The sequence below is a fragment of the Pinus tabuliformis genome, chromosome J (genome assembly GCF_031772625.1).
Source record: "Pinus tabuliformis cultivar Carrire ecotype Pingquan chromosome J, CPIR1, whole genome shotgun sequence".
NCBI classification, from domain to species: domain Eukaryota; kingdom Viridiplantae; phylum Streptophyta; class Pinopsida; order Pinales; family Pinaceae; genus Pinus; species Pinus tabuliformis.
The window spans coordinates 566,465,842-566,478,994 of NC_142295.1; the positions used below are offsets into that span (position 1 = coordinate 566,465,842).

General features: G+C 36.3%; 1 protein-coding gene across 1 annotated transcript; it reads right to left on the reverse strand.

Annotated features, from left to right (window-relative positions):
* Positions 1-1,006: 1,006 nt before the first annotated feature.
* On the reverse strand, positions 1,007-2,083 carry LOC149228252 (uncharacterized). The gene has a single exon (XM_089380718.1). It carries the CDS (start codon positions 2,081-2,083, stop codon positions 1,007-1,009), a length of 1,077 nt encoding a protein of 358 aa, XP_089236844.1.
* Between the last annotated feature and the right edge of the window lie 11,070 nt (positions 2,084-13,153).

Below are 13,153 nucleotides of genomic sequence, written 5' to 3' on the forward strand. Positions count from 1 at the left end.
CTGAGGTATTCCATCCATAAATACAACTTTTGAAGTGATTAATCATTCCCCCTGAATATCTCATGAATTTGTCTAATAAATATTTGAATCTTTGAGCTATGATTGCGGATGCCCCTCCAATTTGTAGGGTATCATCAGCAAATTGGGAGTGATTGATGTTTTTCACTCCATCTTCAAATTTGATTCTAGTGATGAGGCCTGTCTGCCACTTATGGTCAAGGATGCAACTGAAGGACTCAGCCATTAAAAGGAAAAGGTAGTGGGACAGAGGACAGCCTTGCCTTAATCCTCTTGAAGATTGAAAGGCAGGGCCAGGTCTGCCATTGATAAGGGGAGTTATCCAAGGGCCAGAGATACAGGCTCTTATGAGATCAATAAAGAAGGATGAGAAGCCAATTTTTTGAATAAAAGCAAATAGAAAGGAGTGTTTAACCCTATCAAAAGCATTTGCCAAGTCCAATTTCAGGATGAAGCCCTCTTCATTTCTAGAATGGCTTGAGTGAATGGCTTCCTGGACTAAGAGAATAGAATCTGAAATGTGCCTATTTGTCACAAAGCCACCTTGGTTTTCAGATATTAACATAGGCAATAGAGGTTTGAGATGGGAAGCAAGAATTTTTGTGAAAATTTTGTAGGAAGAATTACATAAGGATATGGGCCGAAAACAGGAGAAATTTGAAGGCCAGTTCTCCTTTGGAATGAGGGCTAGATGTGTTGAATTTGTGTAGCCTCCCAATTTATTTTTCCTCTGAATCCATTTAAAGTATTTGATGAGGTCCTTTTCGACCATTTCCCTATACTCCCTATAAAAACAAATAGGAAAGTCGTCCGGCCCTAGTGCCTTTTCTGGTTGGAGGCCCCAAATTGCTTCCTTGATTTCTTCTTCTCTTATTTCCTCTGTTAGCCTTTAATTTGCTTCTGTTGCAATCTTTTTTGGCAAGTGCTGTAGGAAGTCAGCATAGTTTTCATCCTCCCCTGATTTAGTTAGCAACTCTTTAAAATGTTCTCAGGCAGCGTTTTTTATGGCAGTTTGATCATTGTGTTGAGTGCCTACGTTATCTGTGATAGCTGTTATATTATTCCTGAATTGCCGAACAGTGGCTTGCTTATGAAAGAAAGTTGTGTTCCTGTCTCCGCTCTTCAACCAAGTCTGCCTTGATTTAATTCGCCATTTTTCTTCCTCTTCTCTTTTGATATTGTATAGATGACTGTAAAGATTTTCTTCTTGATTTTTTTCAGCCTGATAATATTCTTGCTTTTCTAGTGCATAGTGAAGTTCTTCAATTTTGGCTTTCACTTCTCTTTTCTTTGCTTCTGGCTCTTTATATTGGGTTTTTGCCCAATTCTTGAGAGCATTCTTTACATTTCTAAGTTTGCTTTCCCAAATAAAACTTGGGGATCCTTCGACATGTTGGCACCAAGTTTGTTGGACCAACACTTTGGCTGCTTCAATGTCATTCCATAAAGGACTGTATTTAAAAGGGAGAGGGCCCAGGGGGCAGAGAGATTCAAGGGTTAAAGCAGTGGGATAATGGTCTGAAGCAGCAAAAGGAAGGATGGAAGCGTTGACAGCTGAAAAGGTGGAGAGAAGGGATACATTTACCAGGATTCGGTCGAGCCTTTCCATAATATTATTTCTCCCCAATCTGTGATTACTCCAGGTGTATTTGCGATTCTTTGGAATGATATCGACAAGATCACCATGTTGCATAACATTTTCCAACTGATTTCTAAAAGGATCTGGGTTGAAGCTACCTCCACGTTTTTCATTAGCATGTAAAATGAGGTTTAAGTCACCTCCTAAAATGATGTTGTTGCTGTTTTCTTCTGCTATATTATTGCTGAGAGAGTCCCAACAAACTTCTTTATCCCTGTAATGATTCGAGACATAAACATTGTAAATTACTATCTGTTGACTGCTGATAATATTTTGCAATACAATCTTGACCCAATGTTGTTCTACTATTTCTGCTGTGTTGTTCCATTCATCTTGAAGCCAAAGTGTAGCAATTCCTCCTGAGGCTCCTCTGGAATCACATATACATCCTTTGTAGCGCTTATGTTGTTCAATAATCTTGTTCATCTCTGGTTGTCTCTACTTTGTTTCTTGGAGTAAAACAATGGTTGGTTTCTCTTGGTTAATAAGATCCTTTAAGGCATTTGATTTGGAGGGGTGCCCTAGTCCCCTGCTATTCCATGAGAGGATTTTAATCATTTCAGGTGAGAGGTGCGAGGAGTTTCTCTCCCTCCCTTGTCTTTGTTTGCTATGTCTTTGTCTATTGGTCCTTGAATATATGATTCAATGGGGTTCTGGAGCCCCAATTCTATGTCCTTTTACGCATTTTCATCCCTGTGCTATTTGGCAGACTTTCTTCCAGGCTTCTTTTGATCGTCTAGAATGGATCCATGCTCCTTGGAATTGCTTCTGGTGATTCTGAGAGGGGGAGGATAAGACGGGAGGGAAGAGGAAATGACCTGGGGAAGGGGAGAAGAGGTAGGATCATATTGAATCAAGGGAGGGGATTCCTCGGGAAGAGAGAGGATGTGAAAGGGATTGGAAGAGGGAGAAAAGGTAAGGGGATCTGGCTGGTGATCAGAAGATAGAGGAGGTTGTGGGGAAGAAGGGAGAGGAAATGAAGGCATGGGAGAAGAGGGAGGGGAAATTGGGGGAGGTCGAGAGGAAGGACCTGCTTCATGGGATGGTTTAGGATTAGGGGTTGTCTTTTTCTTTTTAATGGTTTCCCATTGCTCTTCTTGAGGATTATTTTCTACATTAGAAAGTTTAGTGCAACGATTAGCAAAGTGACTGTACTCATGACATACCTTGCACTTGAAGGGGATCTGTTCCTAGTCAAGCTGCTGAATGTGCATCCAGTCGTCAACCTTGAGCTTGATGGCTTCTAGTAGGCCTTTACCCAAATCCACTTCTACACAGATGCGGGCACAGGCCTGCACGTTATCTTTCAGTTCACTCTGATCAATGTATTTCCCAATAGCATTCCCAATAGCACGCACAAATTTGTCTCCCCAGCAATGCAAGGGGAGGTGAGGAAGCCGGACCCAAACAGGGACCGCATTAGGAATATCAAGCTCTGGGTCAAAATCCAGAGTCCATTTGTTTAAATATAAACCTCTAGAATCCATGAAATAAGGCCCATTACAGAAGATTAAATCCTTGTCTTCCTTTGTCTCAAAATGAAATGTAAAATATCCCTTTCCACAAAATCTGATAGAGATTTTTCCTTGTATTTTGTCTGTCCAATTCCTTTCCACCCACCTCTGGACTATTTTTGGAGAGGGCCAAAGTCCTGTAAATTGCCCAATAAGTCCTTTTTCTGCCAAAGCAAGAGCAGCCATTCTGGGCAAAGTTGGAGGGAAAGAAACTTCCTGTAACCCATCAAGTTTTTTCACGAATTTTGATACTGAAGGGTGAGCTCGTTGAGGAGGCATGGACTTGATCAAGGAAGAGAAGGCATGTTGGTGAGCTGCCTCCTCCAGCGAAGTCTCCAGAGGGGCCATCCCGAGCGGCCGAATATCGGTTCAGACATAATGTTTGCAGGCGGTGGCGGGAGCAAAGCGCGCATCCGAGAACAGAGGATTTTTTGGTAATTCCTTTTTGTGTGGAAGCAATTCATTTATTGAAAACATTTTATGGTGTGAATTCCATGGCATATAACCAAGTTCTGCTAGTAAATGAATAGAATGTCCTTGACGCCTTTTGATATTGAATTAACCATTTGCATACTTATGACAGACCCAAGATCAAAGAGGAGCTGCAAAAAAAAATTAAAAAAATAAATAAAAAATAAAAAAATCCACCTAAATAGATATTAGTACTTGCGTTCATATAACAATGTAAACCATGCAGAATTGCGCTTCAATACAATATTAAATCATAAACCCATCATTCATCATAACATAATAGCCCATGCATTCATAAGGAGAAAATAGACAAAACACAGATATTTCCAGAATGGTCTTCTTTATTGATACTTCATTTCTTCTTCCAAACTCAACACTTCCCTATGCACTCAGTTGCAGAGCCTCTCTTCTACTCTAAGACTCTTCACTCTTCAGTTCTACTGACCCATTACATTCATCTTCATTATCATCACTAACCTATGAACTGTCTTAGAATCTCCAAGTCTCTCCTTTTTATACAATCCCATGGTCCGCGGACCATGGGTAGATCTACTAAATCCGACACAACTTACATAAAAGAAGGGTAAAACCCATTATGACACTTTACTATCTACACACTCTGCGACCACAACTTGAGGAGACTTTACATTTTACATACCAAAACTTGGGCTTTCTAACCCAAAACTTGGGATTTTGCCCCAAAATTGACCCTAGGGGACCCTGTCCTAACACCCATTGATGTGGCCATACCATTTGCATATACTCAGGCAGATTCGGCTCATGTCCAATCTAAATCCGACAAGGAAAACAACTTCATTGAGCACATTCATCACATCCACAAATAGGTCCATGACATATTGCATAGAGCGAATGCTAAGTACAAGGAGTAGCATGATCAGCATTGGGTGCCACACAAGTTCCAAGTGGGTGACAAAGTTTGGCTACATTTGTAGAAGGAGGGCGTCACTGGGCCACACCGCAAGCTTCGCCCGCTCCGATATGGGCCATAAACTATCACCAAGGCAGTAGGGGACAATACCTTCGAGCTCAGTATTCTACCAGTCCTTGGTCTGCATCCAATGTTCAATGTGGATTGCCTTTGGCACTACCTCCCACCATTGTTGGGCACATCCAACATTGTAGAGAAACTCACACCAACAGAGTTAAACCCAGATTGCATGGAACAGGCCACAACTGATCAGATTATGGACACACTGGTCAAGAACACTCACCAATAGAAGATCCAACTATATTGGGTTGTCAAATCTAGCCAACTCTTGCACCAAGGCAAGTGGCTCACTAGGGACCAAGTTCAGTAGAAGTTTCCCCATCTCATGGAGGCACTAAATGCAATGGGGACCATTGCTTCCTAAGGGGGAGGATTCATCCAAGTGGATGTCAGTGTCCACCTGTCTATTCCACTTGGACCCCCACCACTGTCTCTTTCAGTGTTTTAGTTTCCTTAATTATAGCACAATTCACTATTTTTGGCAATTTTTCGAGTCCTTAACTCCCGAAGCCGTTTTGAGGCCCTAAACGACATTTTTTGGGAAAATTTTCACCAACAATTAGTTGGCCAATCAAAAGTTGTATTCCTTGGATAGATATTTCTAACGAGGTATTGTGTGCATCAAATGGAGATCGTATGCCAAAGTTATGACCCCAGGAAATTGATGTACCAATTTACCCAAATAGGGCCCATAGTTTTGGCGCTTCAACTCCTAGGGTTAGGGTTTTGGATGTTTAGGGTTTTCCATTATTTCTCAATAATAAATATGCCTTCAAATCTCATTGTAACATGGTTTAGAGGCATATATCCACCACATATCTTCTCAGAGATAAGCTACCATTGCCCGAGCTAGTCTTATTTCCATTCTGTTTGTAAGCATATTTCAGTATTTGATATTAATGAAATGGTGTTATTTCTATTGTATCTCTGTATTTATGGTTATATCCGTAATTTTTTGTGTTCTTGTTTAAATCCGTATTAGTGCTCCTGCAAAAGAAGTATTGAGAACAAGTTTCTTCATAATTCCAATGGGTGTTGGACAAGCCTTATTGATCTGATGGGTGTCTTTAGAGTCATACATGGAGATCATAGTTCCTTTCAGATAGTTTTCATATTGTACTCTCTATGTAATTATTTTCTTAATAGATGATAAAACATATTGAGGAGCGCAACAGTAGCAAGGGTGGTTTTTGCCCCAGAGGGGGGTTTTCCACCATAAAATTATTGTGTTCTCTTGTGCATGTTTTCCTTTGTTATCTCTTATGGTTATCATGTGTTGATATATTATTTAATCTACTAATGGGTTAATTCAAGATTGTGTTGCAATAATTGTCTCAATAGGGAATACATTTCCAACAAAAGACTAGTATTTTGCTTGAATAGGAATCATGATTTTCTTATATTTCCATGATTCCATATTAATCTACCTTCCAATAGTTAAGGTGTTCCTGAAGGAACCTTGCTCTAATACCAATTTTTAGGAATCAAGTATTACTGAGAGGGGGATGTGAATCGATAATAAAAAAATTTAGTCAATTTAATAAATCATATTATCATTTGTAAATAACTAGCAATAAACAAAACAACATCATTTACATAACACTTGTGCATAATGATTTTAATGTAGAAACCCTTCTGGGAAAAAACCCAAAAAATCTTCTTTGTATTATGATGCAAATCAATAGCATCCACTATGATTACATCAATGTTTATTAGCACCCACTCACAGGAGGCCCCAACCCACTTTTATCAGTAAGCACCAACTTGCTTAGAGGCACTGACCTCTGATGAATACAGACACCAACCTGTTGTAGTTAAGTGTTCTATACATTAATGGGATTTTCAAACTTAGAAACTTTGGCTTACCTTTGCAACTCAGAAATGTATGATATTGACACTCTTCCTTCTATAATCGCTTATGTTTCAACAAGATCTATCAACTTCTATTAACAGTCACTCAACTTCTTTCACTCTCCTACACATCACCTCACAACTATCCTTAATCAGGTTCACTATAGCTTCTTCTGCATAGCTTGCACTCAACTTTACCTCCACAGTTTCCATTCACATAATGATGACTCCACACGCTCCACTCCCTCAACATGAACACAACTACTTGCCCCACTTATTTTTCATCTCCTAAGAGAAAGAAAACTCCAATAGTCCCCATGTAGCTTAAGAAATGATTGCATTGAATTTCCCAGGCTTATGATGATGCTGCAGTATGCTTATGGCACTCAACTATCATCTCCATTATCATCATCACTCAAATTGGTATTTTATTTTCTTTTTTCAATCTATTTCAATCTACCTCCAACCTCACAAAAGTTATAAGGAAGTATGGGATTTCTCAGTTTGAAGAAGATGCCAACACTGCACCTTGGCATGTGCCTTCTCCACTAAATCTAACCTCAACTACTACTCCTTTACCCAAATTCAAGAATCATTTTCCCAAGTTCTCGATGAATGGTACTATCATAGAAAATGAGCACTTGATCACATTTTCTAACACTTGTCACAATATTGAGGCGAATGACAATGATATTGCATTAGAGTTTGGAGTTATTGACATTTCAAACCTCCTCATAAGGTTTATCATTATCATGATGATGAACCTCAAGATAATAATAATCCTAAGGATAAAGAAGCCAACACTAAGTGGTTTGTTAGTCTAGTTGTAAGCACCTAATGGTTTTAACCTAGTGAATGATTCCATTGTGAAGTGGTTCCATAGCCAATAAGAAAGAACTAAGTCCTTTTTCATTATAACTACAAATACCTAATGGTTTTACCAAAGGATTGATTCCACTATGAAGGTGTTTTCGCTGATATTTAGAAAGAACTAAGCGGTTCATCAGTGTAACTGCAAACACCTAGTGGTTTTAACCTAGGGATTGATTCCACTATGAGGGTGGTTCATTACTTAGTTACCAAGAACTTAGTAGGCACCAAATGGTTCATTAGTATAACTACAAGCACCTAGTGGTTTTTCATTCAATCACTGAGCTACACACAAGAATCACAAGCTCGCGCATGGATTTTAGTGTTCTCAAACACAATAAAGGTGGTTACTACTCAAGAGTTACAAGGTATAGGCTCAGAGTCACAGAGCATCGGACTCTACGACAACCCTAGTACTATTAGGTCATCCAGGTCACACTTCATAGCTCCACATTGTCTTGAACCAACCTTAAAGTCTTCAATTCTCTAAGATATATACATTTCCTCGTACCAAAATGTAGAAAGCGAAGGAAAAAACTTCACATGCATGACTAGCAATCGGTCCCAAAAATAGATATATGAAACAGAGGGAGAGTGGGTGAATGTATGAAGATTGGTTATAGTTTTGGGCCAAATGTGTTAATGAATTTCCAAAATTTTACTCTTTTATCGAATTGAAGCCCTTAAAGTTCATATAAGCATTGTGAATTTTGATTCAGAGAAAAAAGAAATTTTGTGGACAATTATGTTTTTGACGCAATAATATTTTTTGCAAAAAAAATTATATTATGAATATGTCAATTTTCCATTGTATGAAATGCTTGTCCTTGAAAATTTTCACACATATTAAGAGGTCTGCATGTCTTCACATAACATAACTTAGTCTAAAATGTGTAACTTTTTTTTAAATATATATGTTAGCATGATCTACACGAAGATGATCAAAGTTGGTGAAGTAATATTTCAATTGCATTTTGCAGACACATCTGTTTGGATAAGGTTTTTTTCAACTATTTAAATAAATTGAAAAAACAAGAGTACCCTTTTGAAGAGGACTCGTAAACGAAGATAGTGGTATTCTTTGAAAAAAAATGGTTGTGTATATTTTGTCTTACAGATTTTTTATTCAACCTCTTTAAAATTGTTCAAAAATATTTCAAGCATTTTGTTTAACATAAATTACATGAAAAATATCATATGAATTCGAAAATTTCAAATCATATTCCATTGGATAGAGGATCCCTTTATGAATCCAACATGATCAACTCTGCCATCTAAGGACAAATGTTTCCCTAAGTCTTCTAGGGCACAAAATGGTGTTGTGGGAAATTTTGCAGAAGGGGTGTTGAAATTGTGGATTTTAGGACTTTAGAATCTCGATCGAGCGCTTAAATTTCAAATTCAAAAAGCTCAATCGAGGGTTTCATAAATCCTCAATCGAGCCGTTTATGTGGTTAATGGGGCTCGATCAAGCTTAATCCTCTATAAAAAAATTGTGAATCTCATAATTTAGAATTTAGAATGAATAAAGATCTAAAATTTAATCCATTAATAATTTAACCAATTTGATATGATATTATTTTACTAAAAATGAAAATTCATCTGCATCTAGGTTATGAACAACATCAGAAAAATTGTATGTTATTGCGTTGAGATTCACATTGTACAGCCCCATATGGGGGCAATGTGTGACTATGTTTGTCCGTGCTCAAAATATACCTTATCATATACGTTGAGTTTGAATAGATCATAAATTTACCATCCACAAAAGTTTTTACCACATTTTTAAATTCCAAAGTTTATTATAATTTTTGTTATCATGTCATGTAGAAACCTTATTAAATTTAATATTAATATTAAAATATATTATTATTATTACTATTATTATTGATAAACTAAATTATGAAATCTGATATTAATATTAAAAAATTAATATTAATATATTTTAATGTTAATGTTAATACATTTATTAATTTTGGATTAATATAATATAAAATTTGTTAGATATAAATGTGGTTGATATACATCATACGCATAAAAGAAAAAAGAAAAAAAAAAAATCATTATCGTAAAAAGAGTCATACAAGCTGACTCAATATGTTAATTTTATTTAACCTATTGTTTAATAAATCTAAAATAATAGAATATATAATATTTTTAAACTCATGAAGTAATCATAATCGAAAGCTGCCTAAAGAAATAAAAACTAATTTAACACTTTCAATTGGAAATTGTTTAAATTGTTGTACGACATCAAATTCATAATAATAAAAAATATTTAATTATAATATTTTAATTGTCAAAGTATTTTGAATTTTTTGAAATATAGAGGGGAGAGAGAGAGGGAGAGAAGGGTAAGAAGGGGGGGGACACAAATATGGAGAGGTGGAGAGGAGGAGAGAGTGGAGGAGAATAGAGGGAGCTCGAGATATGGAGTTGGAGGAAAAGATAGGGAGGGAAGAATTTCAAGACATATAGAGAGAAAAGGCTGGAGAGAGAGAGGGAGTGACAAGGGAGATATGGAGAGAGAATGTGTATGTTTGAGGGTGAGATAGAAAGGAAAATAAGGAGAGATGGAGATAAGGGGGAGAGAGAATGAGAGAGGGAGGGAGATAGTCAACAAAGTTGCAGAACAAAGAGAGAGAGAGAGAGAGTAACGAGGGTGAGAGACAGAGGGAGGTGGGAGAGAAAGGAAGAGAGAGAGGACTTGAGAGGGAGGGAGAGAGAGATATGGATTTCAAGGGGGAGAGAGGGGGGTAAGAAGAAATACGTATAGAGAGGGAAATGTGGAGAGAGAAGGAGAGGGAGTGACAAGGGAGATGGAGAGAGATGGAGAGAGGAGAGTAGGAGGGAAGACAGATAGAAGGCAGATAAAGGGAGAGAAGGGGGAGAGAGAGAAATAAACAAATATGGAGAAACAATATGTATATTTGCAGGGTGATATAGAAAAACAAAGAAGGAGAGATAAAGGGAGATACAGATATAGATGGAAGGGGGAGAGAGGGAAGAAGAGAGAGAAAAAGGGAGGGAGGGAGGGATAGATAGATATTAAGAGATATAGAATGTGTTTCTAGAGGTTATATAGAGAGACAAAGAAGGAGAGATGCAGGGAGATATCGATATATATAAAGGGGGGCAGAGAAAGGGAAGAAAAATTCCTCCACTAGATGCATTGATTTCAGTGTATAAATGTTGATTTCTAATCATATTTGGTTTCTTGCATTAGATGCATTGTTTTTTGCGTAGATGATGATTTCAAATTATATTTCATTTCTTGCATTAGATGAATTGATTTCAATGCAGATGTTGATTCCTAATCTTATTTGATTGCTAGCACTAGATGCATTGATTTCAGTGTAGATGTTGATTTCCAATCCTATTTGATTTCTTGTCACATTAGATGCATTGATTTTAGTATAGATGTTGATTTCTAATCCTTTTTTTTTTGCATTAGATGTATTGATTTCAGTGTAGATATTTATTTCTCAACCTATTTGATTTCTTGCATTAGATGCATTGATTTTAGTGAAGATGTTGATTTCTAATTTGATGTAACTAGATGTATTGTACATTTATTTCAAGGTAATTAGTTTAACATTGTGCATTGATTTCAATGTAAGCACAAAAAAATGATTGACGACATGCATTATGACTAATCTTTTGTAAATAATTCAAATGAAATAAAATCAAATAAAACTTATATTTGTAACTTTTACATCTCCATGTCTTTTAAAATTAAATAGAACTTATTTCAATCATATTTGAGTTTTTTAAAATTGAATAAAACTTATCTCAATCATAAGGAATTGATTGAAATACTTGGATAACTAAGTAAATTTAGGAAAGTTGATAACACTATATAAAATTGAAATGTTGTCATATTTTTTTTTACCTATATATTAAATTTCAATACGATTGAGTGATATCATGTTATGACTAAGCTCTTGTAGATAATCTCAGAAGAAATAATATTGAATAAAACCTATTTGTTGTTCACATGACATCTTTTAAAATTGAATAAAACCTATTTCAATCATATTTGTGTTTTTTAATTGAACCTTGAGATAAGAACTTAATTGAAATACTTAAAAAAGTTGTCCATGCAATGATATATGGGTGGGTCACAAAAATTTTCATATATACATTTTTTATTATAATATGGATGACTTTATAATTCAAGTAATTTATTTTTAAAATTGAATTGTAATAACATACATGTTGATTGCACTAAAAGACAATTTCTACAAGCCAATATGAAGCATGATGGTAATTATTTCTATGTTCAATATTAAATTGATACATATATGATATATTTTAGTTCATTTTAAGCATCAAAGTGGCTTGCATCATAACTTAAGATTGTACTTATTTTCTTAGTCTATGAAATTGGAAATCAAAATTGTTATATTATGTAATAAAGGTTATAGTATTATAAAGAAAAATTTAAATTAGTGAAACAAGTTTAATAGATCCATAAACTTAAAAATTAATGAATATACAGAAACAAGATTAATACAAATCCTTATATGATTTAACGATGTATAGAAATTACCTGCAAACAAATTTTTCAAACAAAAAAATAAACAAAGGTGAGAATAGAAAACAAATATGCACAAAGATTATCCCCTGGATCCCAAAACTAAGACTACTAGATTGATTTTTCATTATTTTCCTTTCAATGTTACAATACATATATATACATGGTGAAGAATTCATAAACCCCAATCCATTAACCCTAGATTAGAACATAATCGTAGTTCCCTTGACCAGATCTACAAATACCATGGGAAGAAAACCATCATGACCAAAACCATGTGAAAAACCCATGAAAAAAACCATGGGTAGGTCTTACCACCATCTTTGGGTCCTCCCCCCATCCTTGGGTCTTCTAAACTATTATTGGGTCCATGCAAGGGGACTATCACCCCCCTATGACCCCTCTGTTGTGCCCGGCACAACATACATCCTGTGTGACTAGTCATGGAAAGAATATAACACACACCCAACACTATTCCACTTGTTTTTGTTCTTTCCATACAATGGGTCACAAGAGAGCTTAGTCATTGGTCCACCCCTGCAACTACCATTATTTCTCTACACCAAGAAAATTTCTCAGCGCTCAAAAACTTCATCAATGCATCTACAACATTCTTCAAAGTGTTAGCCTTTACCAACAACACTTTTTTGTCCTTAACCATATCCCTCACAAACTAATACTGAACATGAATGGGCTTTTTCTTTGAATGATAAGCAGGGTTCTTTGCAAAGAAAATTGCACTTTGGCTATCACAATCTATCCTTATAGTGTGTTGTAACAACCCCATAATTGAACACAATCTCTGCAACCAAACTGTTTCCTTTCTTGCATAAGTGGCTATCAGGGATTCTGACTTTGTAGTTGAAAGTGCCACTACATAATGTCTCTTTCTCATCCAATTGATTGCTCCTACGAATAGGTTAAACACATACACATAACTACCGTATATCTTCGTCGATCCAGATCTCCAGCCCAATCTGCATCAACAAATCCTTGAATGTCCAAAACTCTATCCAATCTTGGTCTTCCTTGGTAGCATAAGCCATAATCACTAGTGCCATGCAAATACCTGAAAACCCGCTTCACTGATGCCCAATGCTCCTTCCCTGATTTTGACATAAACCTGCTCAATACTCCCACTACATGTACAATGCCTAGTCTAGCACAAGCCATTGCATACATCAAGCTACGAATTTCACTCACATATGGAACACGTGACATGTCCTCTTCCTCTTCTTGTGTCT